The 26,845-nt window shown below is 50.0% G+C and overlaps 1 protein-coding gene across 1 annotated transcript in view; it reads right to left on the bottom strand.

Moving 5' to 3' along the window:
- The window catches only part of LOC120952907 (tetratricopeptide repeat protein 28), an 88,300-nt gene extending 63,546 nt beyond the window's left edge, over positions 1 to 24,754 (bottom strand). Inside the window, exon 1 of the mRNA XM_049606623.1 lies at positions 23,500 to 24,754. Coding sequence (XP_049462580.1) covers positions 23,500 to 23,523 — 24 coding nt within the window. The 5' untranslated portion in view covers positions 23,524 to 24,754. The remainder of the gene's footprint in view (positions 1 to 23,499) is intronic.
- Between the last annotated feature and the right edge of the window lie 2,091 nt (positions 24,755 to 26,845).

Raw genomic sequence — 26,845 nt, 5'->3', positions numbered from 1 at the left:
CTGACTCATACACACACACACACGATGATCGCTTCCTGTGCGAAGATTTCTTATGCCCTCGAGGGGATTTTGCGCTGACGGCGCGAAATATACTCACCATCGGCCACCGAAAACTGCCGCTCCCGTACAATCCGGACCGGTCTGTAGCACACGGTTTGGTGTTTGGTGTACGAGAGTGTGAACTGCTTTGACTGGTCTGTTTCACACCTCACCCTGGGCCTTTTGCAGCACCGAGCGCTCGATGCGGTACGGTACGGCTGCGAGTATCGGTTACGCTGCGTCTGCTCCGGCGGGCGCGTCCGGCTTACCCGGGGGCGGGCAGCATGATCAATCGGTACGGGCGTCAATTTTGACAAGCCGAACCTCGCCACAAACGGGGGGGAAGCGCGCGAAGGGAGTGTGTAAATAGCGCGCCAATCAGGCACGCCGGGAGCTAAAATGTAGTTACTTAATAGATAAACGCTATTGCGTGAAAGGTTTAGCATTTAGGGGTAACCTTTCTGGCGCAGGTGCAGCATGGGGCTCCGGGTTCATTGAAACGAAACACGGACAGCTTTCTACGCGCGACTTAGGGAAATGGTTACGCCAAAGGTAGGCAAGCGGAGCCACAATGTATGCCGGGGGAAAACTGGCCGTAATTAAGGTGGTCGTTGTACAGTGTTTGGAAGACATTTATCGTACCGAGAAACTCGGCTAAGCTTGAAGGAATTATTACACACCATTCCAGGATTCAGTCGTGAACCTTCCAGCATTAATTAATTATTTCGAAGAGAAATATCTCTTTCGTCGTGTTTTTTCGAAGCAGCGGCAAAATAAGCTCCATAGCAACGATGTAAATAAAGCCAGCAACCCAAACATTCTTTCCCTAACCACCTCCATTCCATAAATGTTCTTGCACGCATCGCAGATTGTTCGACGATTTCTCCTGCACGATATCGTTCCAGATAATCTATGTCATCCATTTGGCGCAATCAACCGAAATCGACCATAAGCTTAATCAAAAATTAATCACACAAAAAGTGCACTGACGTAATGGGCAATCAAACGAACGTACGGAACGGAACAGAACCGATACATCCTTTCATCGCTCTTCACGGAACACCGCTTTGGTTCGCGTCACAGGGTTTGGTTCTCCTCGCTCCACCAAGGCTCATTTGCATAATGCAAATGAAGTCAGCAGCGCTCGCTGTATCCGAAAGGTTTCGGCGAGATGTCGCGATGACAACACGGCTTGCCCAAACTGGAGCGTGTTGGGTGCTTGGCGCTGCTGATTCCACACCGTATCGCTGGTGTGTATCGTCAATCATCACATGGTCTGCGGCGTGTCCGGTGGCTCTGCGTTCGGCAGGTAAGAAGGCCTCGAGCTCTGCAAGAGGCCCGCCTGACCTTGGTTGTCGACAGCACCCGCACACTGGCATGTCTGGCGAAAGGTGATTAATTTGCGCTCGGTGCCGTTGGATGCCTGATAAGCCGTACATGGGTAAGATCCTAATTTGAGAATGTCCTTGATGGCCATTCCGTATCGCGGGGAAGGGGGATACAGGTGAGTTAACAAAAAAATAAAATAAATAAAAACATTACCAAAGCTGCCCAATTCACTAATGAATGCTCCGGGTAGCGTCAATTATAGCGCTGCCAACGGAACGAAACTCCACCAAGCAAAGGAAACGTATCCCAGAAACGGAGCGGTTTGCTTGGTGTAGGGTTTTGGTTCTTTCGGGACAGCATTCTTCGGGAGCACATCCGCTTCGTTACACAGTTCCGAAAACAAATGTCCCCATTAGCGTAGCTCGTGTCTCATATGGCGTGTTGATTTATGTTGCCTTTGTCTCAGACCCATCGGGCATCTTGTACGAAGTTTTTTAGCGAGACACAAGATCGCTTCGGAGCGACTTGGCGCTTTGGAATTGCTAATCATCGAGAAAATCTATCACGCATGCCCCCCAACAATCTCGTGTCGACCGATATCACCGCCAAGGTGGACCGAAATTGGCTTAACATGGCTTCACAACACCCACGCACCCAGTAGGAGGAGGTGGCGTCATTGCGCCGAACGCAAATAAGCTTCCACCCCTTTCCCTCGCGGCCACGGGAGGTGTTAAAAGTCGAAGAAAATGGGGGAGCAAATCGACAAAAAAAGTGTGCCAAAAATGTACAACCAAAGGGCTTTCTCTCTCTCTCTCTTTCTCTCTCTCTCTCTCTCTCTCTTTCTCTCTCTCTCTCTCTCTCTATTTTCTTTGTTTTGTCCTTTCTCGAGCGTCGAACTTCCTTACCGCTGCCTCTCCGACGGGTCAATCGTGTGCCTGCTGCGTACGTTAAGCCTAATGAAACATTAAATGAATTAATTATTTCATTAAAATCCGGTCAGCAATATATCAGCGCAGAGGGCCGTGATGCGCGAGCGGGCGGGCAACGCGTGTACACGTGCGAACGGGATTCCGAGTGATCAAACTCTTTCTTTTTCAAATTCGCGTTCAAAATGGGGAAGATCGATTTGATCGACTTTTATGTTTTGTGATTTTGGGCTTGCTTCAATGCTGTACTGGTCCTAAGGGTTCGATATGAACAAAGTATAAACTTCGAATGGAGACAGTTGTATCTCGAAAGTATGTGAAGTATTATTTTATTATTATTTATTATTTGGATCTCTGGAAGTTATCGTACGAGTTCAAGACTAGCAAATATAATTTTTTTATGGATTTGGTTTTAGAAATGATTCCACATTTAAATTTTTTTTGATTATAATTAATGGTAGGCACCACTTCATGCGTAATGTTGCCCCTGCATCCCTTAAAAATGATAAGAACAACACCAAGAGAACAGCCAGCGGCACCACAAATGGTATGCGAAAACGGACGCAGCCCAAGACAAACGGACTCAGCCGGAGAATGAAAATTGAAGGAGTGATTCGATGACTTCCTCATCCGCCAAAGCGCCCCCTCCTATACCGTCTTCATTTAAACTCTGCTTCCTCTCCACAACGTTAATTACAGTGTTCAAATGTAGCTACAAACACACGGAACGACAGAAGAAGCAGAAAAAAGACACAAACTATCAAAGCCGAAGGGAATGATCCTTTCCTCTCCCACTCTGCATCGCTGGTGGGTCGTATTAAAAGAACAAAATAAGCGAATGGCAAAAAGCCAAAGGGAAGTTGGCGGGCTCATAAATTCGTAAAGTTGCGACGACGCTTGCAGACGGCTGGGCCAGCGTGCACTTTGCATTTTGCCTGGTTGCAGTTGCAAGTTGTCGCCCGCATCCTCGTGGACGCCCTCGACGTTTTGCGCGTAGACGTACGTTTTATTGCACATAACTGCGTCAGCGCTACTGGTTTTGGGAGCGTTTTGTAGCTCGCGAGCCAGTGCGAACCTTGTGCGTTCCCTCTATGTGTGTGTGTATGATTGGATTGTGTTGATTCTTGGTCTTGGAGGAAGAAAATTTTAAACAGTCTTCCACCAACCGCCGGCTTTGTTGTCGGGGATCGTTTTCGATTTTTCCAAACGACAAAGCACATGCAAAACACCCGCGCGCCGGGGGAAGCGACAGTGTGGGACTCCCCGAAACGGTTGTGGCCCGTGTGTGTCCCGGTGTATGCAGATATTATTTTTTTTTTATTGCATTCTTGCCGAACCCGGGGTTGGGGAAAGAATCGGCCAGCATAGGAAACGGGCACCGGGGTAGGAAAACAAAACAGCTGATTTGCATATAATGGTGTCCCGTGCGCAGCCTCCACGGGCCCAAGCATCAAGGCGCCCTCCCTCCTCCGTCCCAGCACAGGAGTGTATTAATGGGTGGTTTTTATTGAAATTTTATAGCTATTCAAAATGTGCGCAGTGCCAGTCATTCGTTGGGCACAGTTAAGCAGGCATTACATTCGGAGTTAGGCAGCGAACGAACGCGAGAGGATTAAACCGTACCGATCGTACCTTGTGCGAAGCCAGCCCCGGCTGGAAGGATGGTTTGAAAAATGGCCGTCTTTTTCTGAGGTAGCTGGCGATCATCGGAGTCGGTGTCCGTTCGGTCTGGGCTTGGCGATAAACAAAATCCTAAGCCTCACCACCACCATGTAAACGTGGTGAGCGTGGTTTGCGCGTGAGTAGACAAAACATACAGCACGCCGGTGAGGTACGCTCATGGCCGATTGTTGCTCCGGGGTCCCCGTCATGCACCGGCGCCGGCGATAGGATTAAAGGCAATTGGGCTTAATATGACAATCAATAAACTAATCAGTTTATAATAAACTACAACAAGTAGCTGGCAAGTGCGCTTGGGGCGACAGAGCGATAACGTTGGATCGTGATGCACTGTGTTGAGCTGTCGGTCGTTCGTAGAAGGTTTGCGCGGAAGACTTACTCAGGGAAATCAACACGAACGGGCGGTGTGGATTCATTCACATGCTTGGTAGATTGGTCTTACCTGTAAAGAAACGAAGACGGAGAGAAAAAAGCAGCTCATAAATACATGTAAAAATGTCATTTGTAAAATATGAACGTGTTAGGCATTTGATAATGAGCGAAGGAGACGCTTCCCTTACTAGTCACTGCATCGGTACAGCATGGGAAATTGGCCAACTCGCGGTGAGTTGATACCTGCTTTTGAAGCTCTTTTGTGTTGTCATTCATAACGTTTTGTAGTGGAGCATAGCAAAACATGAAGAGTAAAGGGAAAGACACCGAAAACTAATAATGCTCAACTGGCATGGCTTGAGTGACATGTCACCAGGAATGTCTATGACACTAACTACCGTAGGTTTTCCTAGCAGTAACCAGTTAAAACGTCGAGCAAATGTGTTGCTTTCACAACTGGTTCGGACAAACAGAGAGGTACTCATGTTGGGGAATAGAAATCAAGGCATGTCAGTCAAATATGCATTTTTATCATGTAGTGACAGCTAGATACACGTGTTGCTGACAGGAACAGTTTTGTAGGATGTCTGTCGTGCTTTCCTTTGTCTTGTGTTACAACGTGTAGTAGCTCGACTTGAGCCAGATGAGTTGATGTTCCAGTTGAGCCAACACATCTCAATTTGGATCGTGGAAAGCTTCACAAAAAGATGTCATTAAAAGAGCACATGTATTATGTATTGCTTGTTTACACAAGGCAAATTCTTTGGTATAGTTGTATCAACACTGTGAATAACAACAGTAGCCAGTCCCAAATAGATCAAGTAAATATATTTTGACGAGTATCATAAATAAAGATGAGAGGTTAGATTAAAAACAATACAAAATATTTTTATACAGAAGGACGACGGAACAACTAGCTCGAACGATTCAATCTACAATGTTGCTTAAAGGATTAAGGAACATCGGGCAAGATCAAGTGGTTTGTATTTGTATGCATCACGACTTATTTCTTCCCTGCACTATTATGAGCATATAAAACTGAAGTACCACTCTTTACTCCATTATTAAAATGTATTATTCACTCGATTTGCATAAAGCACGAAACGACGTCGTATCACTCGTCGGTCGATCACCAAACGTGTTTGGCTTGCATGTAAATATGCCTCAGCCACATCCCGGCGATCGAGTAGCTTCCGTTTCGCAAACGTTCAAAGGAATGCTTTTGAGTGAAGCGATTTAAAAACGAACGAAAAAAAAGGCTGCCTCTCCCGGGAAACACGTCCACAGCCATCGCGAACCAGCGCCACACGCTATCCCGACCAGCCGTCCAGTGCGCGGTTGATCTGAATGTGATTGGGCCCTCCGATTTGGATGGCCCGATTTGGTCCTCAACGCGGCCACGGCGGCGATGGAGCCGATTTTTCGGCGGCCCCAATTGCGTATTCCACCGAGTGATGGGGACGCTTCACAAGGGAGAGCCCGCTTCAGAAGCCGACCAAAGGCGAGCGCGCGCGCGCTCTCGCCTGGTACGTGACCGCGGTGAGCCTTGCGTGCAAAGGAATTTTAATTTTTTGTTGCCGTCACATCGTACCGTTGCATCCTCCCGCACATGCGCAGGCCGAGAGGCCGAGAGGTCACGCGGAGTGAGTGACAGAACGTGGCTGGATGGCGGCATCCATCAGGTCGGATGACAAAAGTGGCTCGGGCGTTTTTTTTTTGTTGTTGTATGCTGCCCCTACCGACACCATCCATATCTTGCAGCGCGGTTTGTGCGTTTGGAAGCCGAGCAACTCGGAAGAAGAGAGGATGGAAGGCGAGGAAGGGAGGGATAGGTAGGTTTTCCTTTTCGTTGGGCAGTTTTTCGGCACCGGCGTGAAACCGACGTGGGGCAAAATAACGCCGGTGCTTTAAATCACACAAGCAGCCACCGGGCAAACCGGCAGTGAGCGACGGGCCCCAGGACGGACGTGTGAATGTCGTTAACAAGCGCGCGCGCTCGGCCCTATAAATCACGATGATCGCCGGGGCTAAGATGAGCGCGGCCAGTCCGGTGACCGCGCTGCCAGGACGTGACATGTGGACGCGAAAATGTGTCCACCTCCGGATGCAGCAGCGGCAGCAGCAGCAAAAGCCACATGTCCACGGCGAACCCGTAACCTGTTTCGAACGGCGGCGCAAATCCGGAGGCGGATAAACAGGATTAGAGTTGGCAGGCCGCTTGTGTTCGTTATGCAAAGCGAGCGCGAAGCAGAGCGCGCCCTGCAGGACATGATCAGCGATCCCGAACACAGGCGAGAAGTTCATATGAAATTGAGCTCACTGCATTGGAACTGTCGTTTCCTTTGGGCGTGTGTGTGTGTGTGTAGTCTAGCTTCCTGTTACTGATTTGCTGATCGATAGATTTGTGTTGAATCACACGAGGTTGAGTGCGGGACGGGGGAAATAAGTCAAACATCATTCGTAACAGTGTTAGGACAAATCTTTGAACAGGCAATAATTTATTGGCAGCGTGTTTTAGCATGCGATAAAAGTATGATGAATGGCTGGGCTTTGCTGCTATCAATTTGTAAGTCGTCGCATTGGTCGGATTGAGTGTGCGTGGTCTGGTTATTTTATTTACACCTCGGCAAGGAAGCTTAATCGAAGCCGGGTGATCGTTAATTTTATTTAGATTTATTCAGCCAATATTAAAACGAAGCTGTACCGCATTCTTGCTTTCGCTGTGTCGTTTTTCTACACAGAAGTGAATATAGAAATAGGAGAATGTTTTGAGAAAGCGATTTGAACTCATAACGAATCCCAACATAAAATAAAGCAACATCCACTCAAACTGGCCCCCAATCTCGCTTTAGTGGGGCACAAATCGGAAGCATGTTTAAGCAACCCCCCCCCCCCCCTCACAACCAAAGCCAATCGCGGTGGCCTGCAGCGATCAATCGTCCAATCTTGCACGTACTAAAAACGCAATCGCTCGTTTTGAAGGCAACCATTAGCCAACGCCAACGGCACCTTTTCCGTGTCAAAGGGAAATCAGGAGAACGAGCACACACAAATTATATTGCCCCATTCGGGGAAACGTTTGCTTCTGTGTTGCTAGCGAATGCTGCACACTTCTTCCCTTTCTTTAAAGTTCAGCAAAAAAAAAGAACACACACACACACACACACACACACACACACACACATCCCAGTTTGCGCTAGTTTTGAATATCTTGCCGTCTTGTTTGGTTTTTTGATGATGAAATGCAACTCCCCACCTCGGTCCGGTACGTCCTGACATCACGCGGGAAAAGGTGTGTCCCGGGCCCCTGTAGGGCTGAAGAGCGTTCACATCCCCGGAGATTTTTCTCTTCCCCCAATACCCTCTGGACCCTCGGGAAACCGGAATGGTAGCAGGCAGAAGGCAAAATGACCGTTTATCATTTTGACTACTGGTCTGCAAATTGCCCACAGGGCTATCGATTGGCGCTGTAGCTCATCGATTCGATCCGTAACACTTTGGATTGCGCGCGCGAAAAAGAAACCAGGAGAAGGAAGGTTAAGTTCAGTTCGGCACCAGGGCGAACCAGCATATGCCGGGCGAGCAAGAGCGGCCCCGAAAGGCCACGGGGAACAAACGTGCCAATTTGACCATTTGGACGCTGAGATACAGGCGTGAGTTGAATGACACAGAAACAGCAGCGAGCTAGTAGTGTTGAGAGCGGCTACCGCGGCACCAGCAGCACATAGTTGATAGTGAGACAACTTAATTATGCTTATGCAGTGGACGCGAAAAGGAACTTAAAGCTGATTTTAAGAGCGGTGCTGTGCACTAGTGCTTCGGTGGCTGTTGTTCTTTTCCCTTTTTTATCGCATCATATCTAATCACTTGCTGTGTGCCGGTTCCTACACTTACTGCTCTGCATATTTCTAGCTTCAGTTTTTTGTTTTGCGGCGCACATTCATTCCCCTTTGGGGGAGGGCAAGTTTATTAATTTATAGCGCTTGCTATAAATAAGCATTTAACGGCACAGGCAGCAAGATTGCAATGGCCACTCGTATTTGCGTTATTAGTACACACAAACAGTACCCCCCCCCCATAATCAGCTCCACAAACAATGGCCCCGGGAAGATCTCGGGAGCCCAATCTCTCGCCAGGCTAGTTAAAAAATGCCCCGCTGCAAACCCGCGCAAGCAGCTGAAATAAAACCGGATAAGTGTCGGTGCGAGCTGCAACCGGAAATCGCAGGGACATGTTAAACGATAAGCATAAATATCTCAATCATCGTTACGTTGAGGGAGGCGGCGCGGGGCTAGCCTGGAACGGGCCTGCTCAAAGTAGCATTAATAAAGAAATCGCTACAAATCACCGTGACGATGCTTAAAGTTGAGTCTAATTTAATGGTAGGACTTCATTTACTTATGCGCTCGGCATCGTTCAACGGACACGGCGGCCACGCGCGCCGAACACAAAAACTGTCACATATCATGCGGTTCATTTCCACCTGGGGGGGGGCACCCAAGACAGCGGACGACCGTAACGCACACACACACACCTACCGGTGACGTTCCGGTGTCCGAAAGGAGCAGCTACAACCACGCATCCCGCTAAACCATCTGTCGGGGCGTTTTCGGTAATGTCTTCGTCGACAGTGCATGCCGCAGACGGATGGAGGCGTAGGTTTGTGGCCGTCTTACAAAAAAGACATACACGCACACACTGCATGCACACCCATCGCCGACTCGCCCCACCTTTTGGTGTCGATGGACGGCACACCACGAAAGACGACACCGTTGCGAAATTTATGGCACATAGATGCCGAAATAAATTACCGACTTATTGACATTTATCCCATCGAATGGGTTTGGAGGGCTGATTTTGTTGCTACGGCTGGCTTGGTTTAGCCGTTGCCGTACGCCAGCCGATGCTTCTGCCAAGGAGCGTGTGGGGGAGGGGTAAAGGGTTTCATGTGGAGAATGCTTCCGCTTGCAGTGGTGCAACAACTAAAAGCCCAAGCTAAAATGCGCGCTCTGGGTCAAACTGGGTTGACCGGGTGCATCATCGGTACATTTGCTGGTCCTGCTGGACCCATTTTGCATACGCAGGAAACTAATGATATAGTTCCGCTCCGTGTTTCGGGCCCGCTCGCTCCGGTTCTCTTAGTAACGAACTCACCCGTGAACGTGATGCAATGTTCCTCGCTCTCTCTCTCTCTCTCTCTCTCTTTCTTACCTCTCTTTCTTTGTCAAAGCGTGCAATGGGCCCAAGAATTGCATGCCGGTGCGCAAGAGATGCGCATTACAAATTTATCAACATTATCGAAAATGCGTAATTTACAAGCGGCAAATCGTGGGGAATTTTAAACGTTTCAATACCAATCGGAATTTATATGCCCCTCTTTGCGCTTCTCCAGCGCCAGTCAACAGCTCCTTGCCCTCCTCCAATGTTGTTGAGGGATGAGATGGGTTGAGGATGTTTGTGTGTGTGTGTGTGTGGGTATTTGTTAAAGGCGAGAAGAAATGGAGGCCCAAAGGGCCCTTACGGTGCCGGGAGGACCGTACTTCCTTCTGCCGAAACTACCTCTCCCACAACCCATGCTCTTTGCCTTTGACATACACACACACACACACACACACACACACACACACACACACACACACACACACACACACACACACATACATATTCGTGTGGCGAAAAAAGCCTCAATGATCGTGACCACCTCCCCCCCCCCCTCCATTCGCCACCCCACCAGGAGGGATTTGAGAAAGGAGCGTCATGGTATCGTGTATTTTTTCGTTCGCTGCTCCATTCCTTGCCGTGGATACCGTTGTTGTTGTATGTGTGTGTGTTTTTTTTTTTGAGCCAGCCAATGCTTTTGATGACGCAGACACAGCTTCGTTCTGCCAGGCCCGGAACGCTTCCAAATCTTGACCATCGTGCCATGCCCCAGCGTACGGCAGGAAGCGAAAAGAATTGAATTTATAAAGAAGTCTTAATTATATGGAATTATTTCGTACTTTAATTCCTTCTGGCTTTCTTTTCGGCCGGCTGGCTTGGCTGGCCGGGCCGGATGGTTTGCCGATTTGCTTCGCTTTGTTTTCTCCTGCGTTCCGGCGGGGGGGGAGCAGCGCGCGATAGTGGCGTTCCTGGGAGCCACCGTACTGCTGCTGCTGCTGCTGCTGAAAGTGATCATAGAAGGAGCGCGCTACGCTCCTGCCGACCGACCGGTACAGTAGTAGAGTCACCGCGGTGTATTCCCCGGGTGGATACCACACCGACGATTATTGTCTTCGGGCGTGACTACTTCGGCGACCGATGGCGGCTTGCCAAAAACACGCGGAACCATTCCCAGGACGGAACCGGAGACGGAGTGAGTGAATTTTGTTGGAACAAATCGTTTGTTCGTGGCATGTTTGTTCTTATTGCGATCACGCTGCGGAAGCAATCGAACGAAGCGGACGGCCAAAAAGCAGAGCAGAGTCCAACATATGCACCAAACAGTAAACACTGTACACATATGCTGCACTCGCTGCATGTAACGCGAAGCGCAAAACCCACCCCAAAGCCCGCTGTCGGTCCAACCGGAATCCGGCATTGGCACGATGGCACGATGATCCCGCAACGACGACGACGACGACGACGACCCACTCTTATGCAGATGTGCAGCATTCCTTTCCTGGCTGTGGACAGGCAATTTTTATGCACTCGCTCAAATGCTCCACCGATTCACAGTCGCACGGACACAGTCCCCTAATGCTCCTGCCGAGTGTGTGTGTGTGTGTGTGTGTGCTGGAAAACACAATCCACCAGCGGGACAGCACTCGCGCATACCAGAAGCTCTGCGATCCTGAGCGGCCGAAATTCGACGCAAAAAACATCACAGGACGGTCGCCAACAACTCGGCACAACGTAGCAACGGGGAATGTTTTGAATATTTTCTCCCAGCCCAATAAGCCTGATGTGCCGGACTGGACTCCTTTTTTTGTTCCTGTTGTGGCCAGCCCAGAAAGGTCATTTACCTGCAATTATTTGAATCCGGCTGGTGGAATGCGCTTTTCCCAGGAATCGGGTGAAAAGCCAAACAAAAACACCGCTGATACCACAGGGGCTGACCAGGGCCCGGTAAGGATCATCAACATCTGGTGGGCAGAAGAAGAAAAAAAAAACAACAGGGCAAAAGCTCCGCGTAGACACGCCATCATATCGTGGCAATGGATCCGTCTCGGAACTGTTTCGTAATTGGCGCTCGTAACATCAATCAGAACACGCACACACACACACACGCGCAGGCAGGCAACACAGGAAGGATGTAATTGGGTGTGTAATTTAGTCGTGATATTTGATGGTGGAGCGCAACGCGACCCGGCAAGGTCAGGAATGGACAGGACAGGAATGATTTATGCATTGCACTGTTAAGTGTTTCCGCGATTGCAAGAACGAAGCAAGATTTCACAAAACAATTAGTGCTTTTGTGAAGCGATTGCATACATTCGGGAGTGAATGTAGTTTCCGAGCATCCGGAAGGCGAACTCGAACGATCGAGCAATCTATCTATCTTCTAGGACGGGGCCCAGAACACAGCTCGCGATGTCTTACTTTACGATGACGAAGAGTCGGCTGCCGATAACAATCTAGATCTTGCGTTTGCTGCTCGTGCAGTCTAGCTCCATTCAGCTGCCACGGTGAGCTTCTTTATTGCCCTTTCCGGCCTTCCGCACCGGGTGGCACAGCTGGCTCCCCGTCGGGAGAAACGTTTCAATAGCCATACCCTATAAACGTTTCGTTTTGTGTGCGCATTGAGAGCAGTTAATCGACAACCTGCTGCACCAGAGGTTGCAAAACTGTCCTTCCCGTATGTTTGTGTGTGTGCCCTTGAAGGCTCCCAAATATACAATCCACCGGAAATGAGGCCAAAGGCTTTGCAAACGTGGGTAAAACGGCAAGCGGGCTTATGAACCCTACACTGCCTTGCTTCGTCCGCTTGTCCGGCTGGTGCTGTTGGTGGTTTAAGCCCCCCCACCCTTTTTTCAAAAAAGGTGCCCCAATCCCTCGGGAGTTAAATCGTTCCCGACGACAGAGTCATCCCGCTTGGCGAAAGGCATCATCCTTTCCCCTCCCCATGCGCTAAACAACAACATTGTATTGCCGCGTGGCAATAAATCAGCCATTGATTTCGGGTGCATTCGAGAGCGGGTGCGCGTTCCGAAGGGTTCCGGGGCTTCGCTTCACGGGGTTAGACAGCGAAAGGGGAGGGCGATCTTCTTCACCCGTTCGGTAATTGGCAAGATTTATGTTCGTGCCGTATCAAATTAGGTCTCTCGCTCTTGGTGGGAGGGAAGGATGGAAAGCAAACACAGCTGGCGAACAGAAAGGGAGTGCTTTGCGAACCTTCCAGCCCGTGTTCGTGTGGCTTGGAGACAAACAGAAGAGCATGTGTGTGTGTGTGAGAGCAATCTGATGAGAATCAGATAATTAGTGATCTGATTGTGCGATTCGGGACGGCGTGCGTTATATGACGTTACCTTTCTTGTCTCTCGATCGTAAGATCCTTCTTCGGTCTGAAGGACATTACATAAAACCATTTAAATGCATGGGGTTATCTCGTTTGAAGCACAGTAGCATTTAAAATAAATATAGCTACCTAAGCTTTTTATAATTAAGATCGAAAGAAATGATTTAAACATAAAAATAAATACACAGCAAACCCTTATCATTGCAACTTCTCGAGCAACTCTCAACAGCTGCATCTAATGAGGCATAAACTTTGCTATAATTTAACCGTGTCCATCCGCCTGCCAGCTTGCAAAGAGCAGAGCGCGCCGGCAGACAAGTTGCACCAGTGGCACCAACATCACCATAAGACTGTGTAATTGGAACCTCGCCGTCCCGCAGCAAACCGGTCAAAACAGGCGACGATCGCACCCCATATGATCGATCACGAACCGATTCGAACTCACATCGGGGCGACACTATTTTCCCCCTCGCTCGGCGCATATCATATTTTCAAGCTGCCCCTTAATTGCGCCCATTCCGGACGACCGGGGGGCGCTTTCACTTCTTCTCTAAATCATCTAAATCAGTGCTCCCAAACGGACGGCCACAAAACACCGCACTCAACCGCGCACGCAACCGCGCACGGGCGTATCACGGGCAAGCGCGCGCCTCAAAGCAGTAGCCACCGGAGCTGAAGGCTGACGACGCAGGGTGCAATAAATGGTGCATCTGCATGCATCGGTTTTACTGGGCCAGTGTCGACTGCGGCGGCAAAACGGTGTCATGCCCGGGCTGTCCACCGCCTCTCGGCAAGCCGGACGTGGCTCATAAACGAACGAACCAGCAGTGGGGCGAGCAGTGCCTGCAGACAGGTTGGATGTCCCTCTTTATGGCAGGCCCGGTCCACGAGAGGAGTCGGTGTCCGGATGGCAAAAGCCTAACGCCATCATCGTCATCCATTTGCTCACTTTCGCCCTGGGAGGCACCGAACGTACATTTAGCTTAGCGCTTTTCGCACTTTGCAAAACCGGACAATGCGTGTGCCGATTAGGACAAGGCGGGCGGGCGGGGAGGCCGGTGGGCTGGCAAGGCAGGTCTGCAAATATGACACACATTGTCGTCGTCGAGGCTGTTTGAAGCTTTGTTTTTTTTTTTTGTTTTGTTTCCTTTCAAACAAGAACCACGGTGAAAGTGGAAGGATATTTTACGGCTTGAAATATGATGCTACCGAACTGTATTATTATCCTGCCCGCGAAATGGGTGTTAAATAAGTGCTTCTTTCGCGAAACCGAGCGAAACCAAACGCAACAAGACGGCCCGTGGCACACATCTTTGTTTCCGGCGCACAAACATACTGCAACAACATACCGTAAACTAGTTGCAAATTATCGACCATCGAGTTTTCTTCGCCCGCCCATGAAACGGGCAATGAAAGAAAAGCCATAAACCTGCCAGTGTGGGATAAGCATCGTCCTCCTCGTCCTCCAGCGGCTTGCTGCTTGCAACGAAACCGAAATACCTTTCGAAAAGTTTTCCAAAATATTGGCACCCGGGACACAGTAACATTGTTCGAATAATGGCGAGGCGAAATAATTCACCGAGCCGGATAAGAAGAGCCCGAACCCGATGGCCGGATGGCTTTATCTCTAGCGGGAAATTATAGGCCTGCAGGCTGCAGCTGGTGTGGCGGTAGTAGGGTGTAGTGGACCTTAAGATTCTGTTTTACATTGTTTCTTTTGTTGCTGATGTTGCATTTCTTGACGTCGCTTGTCGCGAGAGAGAAGGAGCGCGTAAGATGCATCAATGCCTAGCAGTGGAGGGGACGCGGCAGTGAGACTTGCGAATCTCTTCCGGAACTGAAAGGAGAAAACAATGAAAATTCTTTCCTCCCCAGTTCCCACCGACCGACGGTAGAGGACTGGTAAGAAGAACGGGTGGGGGGGGGGGGGGACTGTGTGTCAAGAACACGGGCTGCAGGAATTCCCTTCGCCGAAGGGTCTGTGTTAATCGGTGCCGGGTTTCGTCCGTTAACGGGTTTGCCGGCCAACGCCCGTACGATGCCGTCGAGAGAGTGAGAGAGAGAGAAGGAGAGAAAGAGAGATAGAAAGAGAGAAAGGCAGATAAGAACAAAGAGAGCGAGCGAGCGAGAGAGTGCGTGTGCAAAGTATTCGTCGGAGTGTGGGTTCGTTCGGGGCGTGCTTTTCTTCGCAAGATTTTCCTCTCATTTCAACGCGAAATGGGAATCGATCCCCCCCCCCCCCTCTCGTACCAACCCTCATCATATATTCCCTGTGCGTCCCTTCCGAAGGTGGAAGGGCTGGTAATAATAGTTATAAAATTTAAGTACCATCCAATGGCTCGCAGCTCCGCGTTTGCTGGTGAGCGTTAGCGCGAGCATAAATTACTTTTACCCCGCAGCAGCACCAGTGACCGGTGCGTGGTGGTGGTGCAGAGAGGTGGCGCGACCGCCACATTATCGTTCGGCCCCCGCGGGTAGGTCGAGCCAGCGCAGGGTTTGGCTGGGTTGAGCCCGGCCATCCAATTTAATCCCTTCCGAAACACTGGCGGCGGCGGCGGCGGTGCCGAATCGGACGCATTCCCGGTGCCCGACGGGTCGGTTTGGGGGAGTTTTCCTCCGAAACTGTTCCCGTGCTGGCTGGGCAAAATGAAAAGAAAACAAAAAAACACGCGCAAACGAGGCGTGAGATGCGTGCGCCACGCTCGACGTGCGGCGGCACGATGCGGTCTTCGCGAATCGCGATCGGTTCTCACTCACTCACTCACCGATCAGCACCGTTCGCAAACCATCATCATCCCCGTCAGATTAACTTACCGTCCACTCCATCCCTATCCACCCCCCTTCCCCCTTCCCTCCAGACACTGTGTGCGGCACTGGATGCAGGCTCGTTAGTTGCCTCGTCCACTTCAACCCGGGACCGAGCGAACCGTCTTTACCCTCAAGAGAGCAAGAGAGAGAGAGAGAGAGAGAGAGAAAGAGTGCACAATGGAATGCGCGCAAGTGCAGTCCCAGGTTGTTGTTGTAGATTTGTTTGGAATGCATATCTCAATATTACGGCATTATGTCATTAAAATATTTCCCCGTCAACTGGCAAACACCTGCCACCCTGCTACACTACAGCCATTGCTGCTTTCCCCCTTTCCACCGGTTACTGGCATCGGCGAAAAACCGGCTTGTGTGCGAAATGGGAGGCCACTGGGTGCCGGGGAGGGTAGCTCGATGGAAAAATATTATGCTCTCACTTGTCCGACTTAATTAAATCAAAAGGCCCTGACTGACTGAGCAACCCATGTCCGTCGGCGCACCATATTCTTGCTGCTTGTTGCTGGTTTCTTTCTCATTTCCCTCCACACAATCGGAGGCTGGAAGGAGGAGGAGGAGGAGGAGGAGGAGGAGGAGGAGGAGGAGGAGGAGGAGGAGGAGGAGGAGGAGGAGGAGGAGGAGGAGGAGGAGGAGGAGGAGGAGGAGGAGGTTTGTTGCGTGTCGATCGTCACCCGTCCAGTCACACGCACCCGCCTGTGTCCCCATGCAATAGCGGGGACGCGTAGATTTGGCATGGTGTGCAGGAACTGGTTTGTTAGGAGAGCAGCAATCGGCAGCACACGGCCTGCTAGGGCCCAGGCTAGCGGCGGCTAGTTAGCGTGGTTCGGATTGCGCTACGGAAGAATATGGTGTGCGCCGGACCATCTCGCTAAAAGGGTTCGCTGCGCGTTCACTCCTCTTCGCCGGAACTTGATCGCTTATTAAAGGCTGGCATCGATCGTTAAAAATCGTTCCCAGAATTATGGTACAGAAAGATTAACAAAGGGCAGAGCATGATGGGTGTTTTGCTGCACGTGGTTTCACCTTCCAGATTGATACGAGATTCGCTAGAAACGTTGCCAGTCTTGGGCTGTTTGAAATGAACAGGAGGGGAGGGTTTGCGAATGCTCCCAGAGGAAGTAACACGCCTTTTTCACAGCACAGGATGACTGTCTCGGGCTGGATTGAGTTTATGCTCTGTTTTGCACTTACTTTTTAATGAGAATAATAAGGCTCACACCACTGTTGCAGCATAAAGATATATGTCTGAGACGAAGAGTGCTGGTTGTTTTCATAAATAAGATCACAACCACTCGACCAGAAGTTTCTAGGTCCTACCGGCAGTTTTCCCTTCTAATAAACAAATCATGTTTCCCTGGGCGCTAACTACGAAGGCACAGCTTTCCCTACTTAGCATCCCACCATTTGTTGGAGGTATCATCCGAACGGAACAAAAACACCAAAAAGCAAACAACAAACTCACCCTTCTAAAAGGTCACACCTGCGCGTGTCGCCGAGCAGCGGATGTGTGTCTGTGTGCTGGAACCAGGAATTGCCACCAGCCACGACCAACATCTGTCGATACCGATCAATCAACGCGATCGTTGAAAAGTGGTTCTGCACGCGTCGCCCGTCTAACGCCCGGGAGGTACCTTGCGGACCGGGACCGGATCCATTTCCGTCCCAAATCCCCAGCTGCAACCTACGTGCGGCCTCAGGAAACCTGAGAAATTTCAACCATCGAAATCGGTGTGATCGAAACTGACCGACTAACGCTCGCTCGCACACAGACACACTCACACACACAGTCACACACACATGGGCATACAGGACATCTTGCTTCTACAAAGGCCCCCAAAAACATGCCCGAGGGGTCATGTTCAATTTGGATCGAGATAACTTCATACCTCGGCGACTGCCTTCATGCCGGACAGGGTAAGGAAGTCACACCGGAGGAATGCAGAGGGAGGGAGAGAGCGAGAGAGAAGGTGTGAATCATGAAAATGTATTAAAACAGGAAATCTATCAGATCAATAACCGGACCCCGAAGTTGTCTTGTGGTGTGAGGAAGGAGTTGAGGCACGCTTTTTTCCTCCTTCTCTCTCTCTCTCTCTCTCTCTCTCTCTCTCTCTCTCTCTCTTTGTGTGTCTATCACTATCTGGCGACTGTGGTTTTAGGAAGCGCAATGGTTCCAAAACATTAGACCTTTCGGCTAATCACTCGCTAGGCACGAACGTTTAGATAGAGAGCACAGAAATTAGCGACGTTTTCAACCCTGCCACGGATCGCTATCGAAATTTTGCCATCGATTTTCTAGCCGTACACCGTACACGGGCACACCGGGCCTTCACGCGTATGTGATTCCCGACCGAAGGGGTCTGTACAGCCTTTCTCGGTACAGATCTCGCATTAGCCCCGAGGGTCACAAAGAGTCCGCGCCACGCGATAGCTTTGCTTCATTATCGTTCGGGGCGGTTTGGGGCGCGGACAGCAGTGCTTTCTCGCAGGCCGATCGCGATCGCGCCAGAATCGTGATCGTTTAGGCTGGCCAAATGGGTTGTGAACATGGCATATTTTAACTAACGATTCGCTTCCTGTGGCCACCGGTCGCTGCTTCCGCATTCCAGAATTGCGCGAAAAAACGGTATCTCCAATCGAAAAGGAGTTTTTAGTGATTTTTTTTAACCGATCGAACAACTAGCTATTGCGGCGGCACTGCACAAAACTGTGATGAAAAATAGGACTGTCCGGTGGATAGTTTTTACCATCAAACGCTTGAAGTGCTTCCTCATAAATAAAGCGACGAAACAAGGGTGTGTAAAATAAAATCGGACTCGCTAACACAGCTATCACACAGGGCCTTAAACATCGGTAACAAATGATCGAAATTTCGAAACAATCACAAGAACACAAGAACAGTAACGACAGGGCGAAACAAAAAACAGCATCCAACTCGTGCGCAGATTTATTGGAGTGAAGTCGGCGATGGGGGACTGGCTAGCTCGCTCGTTTGCTAGCGCTCCACAAAATATAGCTCTATCGGGAACCCCATCCGCTCCCCTGCCACCCACCCAGACGGGTTTGGATTTTGGAGCCCGTTGTTAGCCATCCCCGTGGCAATGCCGGAGCGATGATAAAGCGATTAAATAATATTTATGGAAAATGGGATATATTTATCAGAAAGCAACCTTTCTTTAGGTTTTTTTTGCGCTGCGACCGAAGCGCTTCGACAAAACGGCGTAACAAATTGAACCTCGGGACAGCAGCAGCGGACTAGAGAGCGATCCTACGATCTCGTTCACCCCGATTTCCCTCGGTCCCTTGGTCCACGGGAATGATATCTACAGCCCGTTGAAATATTACACATTTCATTTAATCTATGGCTTTCGACGCCCAAAAACCCACGGACCAGCGAGATCGCACCCCCGTACAGCAGCGAGGCAATCGACGGAAGCTCGCTAGAACAGGAGGGTTGTGATAGCGAAGCGGACGGGGAGGCCGACGGTTCCATTCTCTTTAGCTAACCTTCATCACGGCTGCTGTGATTGGGACGGCGGCATGACGCTTTTTCACAATTCGATTGAGCCTCTCCCCCCCAAAACCGGTCTAGGTCTAGGTTCCGAATGTATCGAGCCCGGTGTGCCTCATCAGTAGTGCCCGGGTGTGGGTTCGGGAGTAATTTTTCATCGATCTAAATGTGATGCGTCGGTTCTTTGCAGGTTCGCTACAATTCTGCGCCAGGCCGGAGTGCTCTCCGGGCTCTCGGTGGTAAGTTCGCCATCGCTTGATCAAGATAAACAAATGTACATTGTTGGTAGTGCGGGAGGTTTTGGTGATGATGCTGGTGAAGTCGAAATCGGGACTCCAAATTAGCTAATCTGATAGCGATTTCTTAGCGAGGCAGCGTTTACGTGGTGATCGGACCCGATTAACGTATCAAACGGGTAACCTACGCAACCCGGCCAGTTGCGGTAGCATAAGATACAGAACTTTATTGATGCTTGATAGCCATCAAAGAGGTGGACCACCGGCAATGGCAGTGTGGTCACCGGTTCCATCGCGAAGCTTAACGAGAATCCTTTAATTAACGCTGAACAACGTGACTTTTTTCTTCAACTCACTACGCTCAATGGCCATTCGTTTTACAGACACACACGTTCGTACGAAAATTTAGGAGTGCTTCTGGTGTGTGCGTCCGCACAGAACCTGGCGAACAGAACCGTTTGCATCTACCGAGCTTGCCCCATTAATCTTCTGCTTAATGAAATCATCAAACTGCATGCTGCACAGTACGGCTGCGGGTACGATTTCCGAAATTAGTCGTCCATTCGCTTTGCATCGCGATTGCCTGTTTACGAGCTGCATCGCTGCATCAATTCCGTTTCTTCCCCTTTGCCCCTTCCCCCCGAAATGTCTAACAGGAGAAGCAGTCGTTTTGGGGAGGATGCTGGATACCTGTGTGCCTTGAAAGAAGCCAGCAAATCGAAGCTCAATTAGTGAGGATCTGCTCAAAAAACCGATCTGCGATATCTGCGCCCCAAAAGACGCACAGATGGTGGATCAAGATCTTGTAACGATCAAACAAGAAACAAAACAACAACAACCAAACTGCAAGAAATGGAGGAATAATATTGGAATGCAAATGTCTACCAACCGCAGCGAGTTCATCAGAGAGTCACATTTGGTTGTTGTTGTACAATTTCACATGCAAAATCGACCCAGAACATTCCACTCCGGCACGTTGATGGCAAAGTTCCGGGCAGGTTCAGCGTGTGTTTGTTTCCCGCAAGCACCTGAATTCTATTGTAGTACAAAAGGGGTAGATCATATGCACAAAAAAAAAACAGAAATGAACTAGAGCACGTACAGGCGCCCATTCCTTCCGCATGCCGTTCGATCGAGCCCAGCAAACGGTCGGCGGATTTCTGAAGACGGCGCGCGGCGACCTTTACGACTTCCCGGATTCCCGTGGGTTGATCTTGAACACGGGAAAACCTGCCCCGGGACCCGCCGTGAATGGTCAATCGTACACCACTGGCTGTCTAGGAGTGTATTAAGTTGTAATGTTACAGTTGTCCAGCCGCCTCCATTGCCCTCCCCAGCTCTCTCTCTCTCTCTCTCTCTCTCTCTCTCTCTCTCTCTCTCTCTCGCTCTCTGTATCTCTTCCTCTTTATTTCTGTCCTTCCCACCTCAAGGTTGATCCTGACGCGTTGACAGTTGATCAGCACCACACCAGAGTGTGCCACAGTGGGGAGGACGAAAACCGGGGGTAGAGCAGAGGCATATTCGGTTCAGTGTCACCGCCATCTGCACGCTACACATCATCACGCATTCAACAAACACACACACACACACACACACACACACACACACATACGCTGTTCTGTTCGATTCGATCGAGGCACTGCTGTTCGACAAGCTGCACGAAGGAACAGAGAACGACGACGATTGAACAACAGAAATAAAATCAGTGAATAAAATTTTAATGAAGCCAGTTAAGCAGGCCCGAAAACGACCACCGCCCGGAGGAGGGCTGCAAAACTGTGCAACAAGAAGCAGCAAGTTTGTCCGGGGCAAAGCAGTGGCTGTGCATAGGCCGTGTTTTGATTGGGCTAAAGGAAATGAATGAACATCATCACCTAATGGTCCCCGCCGCCTGTGTCGGCCTGTGTCTGTGCGTAAATAAAACCAACCGGCCATACCCGCGTGCCGAACCTGGCTGGTTTGATGATAGCACACGACTGCAAGTGAACAAGTCCTACGACTACACCACACAGCGGCTGCATGGGGATGGGATGAGAATTTTGAAGTACACTTCAGGGAAGGTTGGAAATTGTTGGCGAGGCAAATTTTCATATTTATATCGAACGGTTTGGAGCGTAAACACATTCTTCCCAGCCCAGTTCACACATTACAGACGCGGCGTACAAATCGAAACCTGTGCAGAATTGAAACCAAACGGCATCGGCATTCTTGGTGCGTGTGCAAATTGGCACATTTCCCGCGCGCGCGCGCGCGCTCGCTCTCACATGCGTAACGCGTTTGCGGTACACACACTACGAGCAAACCGGAATCGCTCGGGGATTGGATGCTAATTAAGGTACTGGCACTGGCCGCTACTGGTAGGAGAGACAGCGATTTGACCCACTCCCACTGCCAAGGGAAAAGCACAGCGCCTTTCGCAAGCTCCGCGCAAACCGGAAGATGTTGCGTATGTTTTGACGTGTTCGGTGGCATTTGTTTCGTGCCACAGGGAAACGTGTTCGAGGGCCGTTGCAGGGCAGCGAACTAATTTCGGTGGCAGCTTACATCTCACCTGCCGTGCCAAAGGCAAAGCGGTTCGCGTGTTAAGCACGACAAACAAAGAAGAAAATAGGGGATTCAAAAATCAAAACTCATACAAAACACACGAGGGAGGCATTCCTCCCTATTGCGAAACATTCTCCTCCGCCCGGGGGGGTGGGGGGGGGGAAGATGATGCACGGCCTCGCAACACGCCGGTCTGCAATTAACGCCCAAAGTGGCCCGAGTGCGCAACCACCGGGTTCGGGTGGTGGAGATGCAGCTACAGCGGGATGCAGTACATCTGCACACGACCACTCGAGGACGCGCCGGCGGAAATGGGAAAGTGTTTTGTGTGCGTTACGAAACGAGCACTCGCACGATAGATGCGGCGGTCGGATTCGGGCCAAATAGTTTCGCAAAAGTGCAGTCCGGCACAGACACGTAACAGGTGGTGATGCAGTCTCCATCGCCCACCAGGCTTATGCAATTACTTTTCCTGCTAAAGCAAGCAAGCAAGCAGTGCACATTTGCATCCTTTCCCTGGTGGCTTAGCTGGGGAGGAATTGTACATTGCGAGGAACAAATATATCACACTGACGGCGTCGATTAACGCTTGCAGCCAGCCAGCCAGCCGGTATCTCTTATTAAGCCATCCTCATTGAACCTTCGCTAAAAACGGCACATTGCTCGGCGCGACAGACGCCGAAACAAATGATGTCGAACAGACCACGAGACAAGTCGGAAAAAAACCAAAAAACCTCTGGCCCGGGCGGAGAAATCGACTACATGACATTGTCTCGGCCCGGCCGCCAGCCAAGCGCCGCTATCGGAGGGTTCAAAATGTACTACTAATGACGAAAGTTATCTGTTAACATTCCGGCCACAAAATTTGCCAGTTTAATTACCCCGTTTAGCAGACTGCACCCTACCGGCGGGCGGTAGGTTTCCGTGAAACTTTATCTTAATTATTCGATTCTTCGCTGCTTAAGTTTCTCCCGCAAATCATTCCGGCGTTAAATGGCGTCACGGAGGGCAGGAATGGCAACGGAAGGGATGAGATGGCAGCATGTGTTCGTATCAGGTAAAACGTGCCATTTCCCCCTCTTTACTGGAGCTTGGATACTGCTTTTGGGGTAAAACGTGCAATAAAAACCCACATATACACACACACACACACTGCCACGCACAGCAGGACGAGAATCGACGTGGGAAAATACATAAATCGTGTTTATATTTCAATTAATTATTTCAATCCTTGTTGCACGCTGCTGTACGCAGGCACTGCCTGGGCGCAGGATTTTCTTCGCATCCCGGAGTTTGGGAATCCTTCGTGCGATATAAACGCAATGCACCATCGGGCATGCTTTTGTTTCTGTTACTTTATGCTTTTTTTTGGCTAGAGATTTCTCAACCCCCCCCTGTCCTGCTGGCAGGAATTAATCGTTTTCATAATCGGTTGTAATGAACGCGTCGGTTGGGCCACGAGGGCCAACGTACGCTGCTGATAATTGTTAACGCTCGCAAAAAAAAAACGCATCCTACAGCGCGCTCACATTTCGAATCGGCACTTACCTCTGAAAAATCGCGTTGCGACATGTTGCCGCCAATATATCACCGTCTTCGCGCGCTGCCGAAGGTGTCTGCATTCGCCGTCGATGCTAAAAAGCGATTCTGTTGCTCTGGCGTTAGCACGATGGTTTGCTGTCGGTGAGGCTGCCCTTTCGTGCCATTTCCTGGGGAAGCTTTTTCTTCTCTTCTTTTTTTGTTGGCAAAATATTAATAACACTTTAGCTCTCTCTCTCAGACACTTTTTTGGCCACAATCACACAACACAAGATGCGCTAACCACTGGGTAATTTGATGTTATTTACGAAATAAACACAGACACACTCGCACTAACCATACACTTTACGAAAGAGCAGAAAAAAAAACACTGTTGCGCAACAAAATATAAAGCAAAATATGAGTATATGTGAGTAGAATAAATTTCAAACCTAACCTAACCGCAAAATTCACTCTAAGAAGCGAGCGAGTTTGAAAATGTTCTTGACGCGGCCGCAACAGCAGCAGCAGCAGAGCTGTTTGCACGATTTACACGTTAGTTTGGGGCGAAACAGCACGCTCTGGCAACGGCCGTACACTGCTGACTGATTTAAATGTGCCTCGTTCCCCGCGGAAACCATACGACTGCACGTTCCGTGAATGGCAAACGAATGATTTCAACGCGCAACAGCAAGACGACGAACCCGCGCCAATGCTGAAGTTCTGGCTGCACGTCGCCGACGAATTATTCATCAGCACCAACGGGGTTCGTTCGCCACCGTCCGCTCCGTCGTCAACGTTTGTCAACACCACTTTGTTGCGATGCTTTTTCCCATCATCATCATCATCATCCACATCATCATCATCATCATCATCGTGATCATCGGTTTCTCCCGTGTTCGATCCCAGAAAGGAAACGTACAACAGAGCATTGAATGATCGGCGTCCTTCCCTACGTATCGATGAACGTCGTCCAGCGATCGGCTTCACTGCGAAATGTGTGCTCGCGCGCGCCCATCGTGCTCCCACTGGCGGAATGTTCCAAATTGAATAACTTTCATGCGGTCATAAAACTTAATTGATTTTCAGCTTCAACCGTTTTCCCGCGCTGCACTTGCAGGCAGGGCGAGCCGGAGCAGTTCGGCAGGGAGAAAAGGTCATCGGGAAGAAAATGTATAAATTTCTTCCGCCTCGCGGCCACCGGGTTCCGGGATGTGCGCGGCAGATTCGGTTTAGTGTTCCTTCTTCCTCCACCGACCGGGAGGCTGCTTTGTTTTTTTTTTTTTGTGGGACGAATCAACGCCACGGTTTCGGAGTCGGATGCGAGCCCGGCTTTACGTCACATATGTTACGATTTTCGTTTTTCCCACTCTTCGGCGTTCTGCGCGTGGCGGCGGCGTGCACGCTTAAGTCGATCTCTGGTGTCCGGTGTGAACTAACCGCGCGGCCCGGAGGTTCGTTCTCGCGCTGGTAAGCTGTTCCATTTTCACGCGCGCTCCCAGCCCGTTGATGGATTATTATGACGATATTGTCCTCGAGCGATTTCCATCCATCGGGTCGTTTGTGTCTGCAGTAAAAACAAAAATAAAAAAGAACATAGAAAAGAGGTAAAGGAAACGGTTAGCAAAAAAGTGTTGCAAAGTACAAGGGAATGGCCAAACAAAAAAGCGTTACATTGGGAGTTGTTGTTGTTTTTTTTTTACATCAACACGTGAAACATTTCCTTCTCCCCAACTGAAACTAACGGGACTATGGCACAAGCACAAGGATATGCAGTTTCCCACCTTCAACCTTCATCCTGAATCAATCGACCGGCACAGGACGGGCAGAGCAGTGCTGCGATCAGATAGAAGAAAAGTAACAACGGCCACCAAAAGCCACGAGAGAGCCACAATCCACAAAAAAGGGCACTACCAGCACGGAAAGCCCTTCGGCCCATCGGTGACGAAGACGGGACCGAAACGGGGTAAGTTCTGTTACGGATTTTCACATTTCGGTGCAAAAATTAAATGGGACGGCTCTCCTGCCGGGTCCGAGGGTAACAAATGGGAGATTTAAATTAAATTTTGCCGTATTTTTTACCGACAAAAGCAAAAGGGTGGCGTGTAGCAGTGCATGGGGCATAGAATGCGAGTGCACTAATCCTTGCATCCTCGCTGCGCTTTCGCAGCCACAACACAACACGCGGTCACGAGCAATGAGAAAAGAAAAGGAGACGATCTTCCGCCACAAACTCACCTCGGTGAGATGAAGGGCGAGGAATTTGTTATTGTTGCAGGTTGGGAGTGTATGTTGCTGTTGTTGTCGCTCTTCTTCGTCTTGCTATTTCTCCGTTAAGCTTTCTTTCGCGTAAGCTATCTCAGGAAGAAGAAAAAAACAAGCGCACAGTGCCGGGTGTGTTTGAGTGCTGCTCTTTATGACAGAACTAATTTAAAACGCCATCAGAACGTACCGGGCCCCACCTCCCCCACACCGCAGCAACCGAGGAGGCAAAATGGGGTGTTAAGGTGAAAAATGGCTCACACAGCCTTAAACGGGGTCGGAGTGTTTCGGCCAAAAAGTGATTTATAAATTACCATCCCCATTCGATTTAATGAAGCCTTGTGGCGCGGCACAACTCGTGTGAGTTGCCGTTGGGACGTAAAAGTGGCGGGTAAGAGAAAAAATTGCACAGGTTCAGAAATCGATCAATCCTGCAGCAACATTGTTTCCCAGCCCGAAACACTACTAATGGATGAGACAATTTTCAAACCCCTTTACTGTTTCAACTGTTACATAGTGCAGGAATTTTCGGTCTGTTCACCTGTGCCTGAATTGTGTAGCATGCCTTTAACCAAGGAATGTCGGTATCGATAGATCGCCCCACACTAATTGGAACGTAGCTGCTTCCCTTTTTCCTTCCGACAAGTCTTCCACCATTTTTGAACGCCTAAACAAACAGCAGTACAGCGACAAGCACCCCGAACGTATGACATCGAGCGCGACCGGCAATCCGTCATCATTTTTCAAAGCCCCGTCAACGTCAACCCGCGCTCTTTTCGAACGCTACAGGTAGCGCTTTTGTGGTGTAGGCAGGAAGCACGTCTAGCAGCCGGCCGCGAGTCTTTTGTGGTATGTACCGGCCGGCGCATGCCGTACCCCGTGCAGGGCAAGCGTGCGGGGCTAGAGCACGGCATTAGGCTCGGTCTAGCTGGCTCGATCATCGATCTTCCCCAGACGCGGGACAAGCGATTGGACATGTTTGCTCCATTGTTTGCGCAGGGAATGGCAGGTTCGTCGCTTACATCTTTCGTCGAACAAGTACATCAGCGCGCAACGCCGATCCACGACATTGCACATCGCTCTTGTCCGATTGGACGGCATGCTGTAGGGGTAA

Source organism: Anopheles coluzzii, chromosome 2, assembly GCF_943734685.1.
Source record: "Anopheles coluzzii chromosome 2, AcolN3, whole genome shotgun sequence".
NCBI classification, from domain to species: domain Eukaryota; kingdom Metazoa; phylum Arthropoda; class Insecta; order Diptera; family Culicidae; genus Anopheles; species Anopheles coluzzii.
The sequence above is the reverse complement of the archived record's forward strand: the minus strand, read 5'-3'. Positions and strand labels throughout refer to the sequence as shown.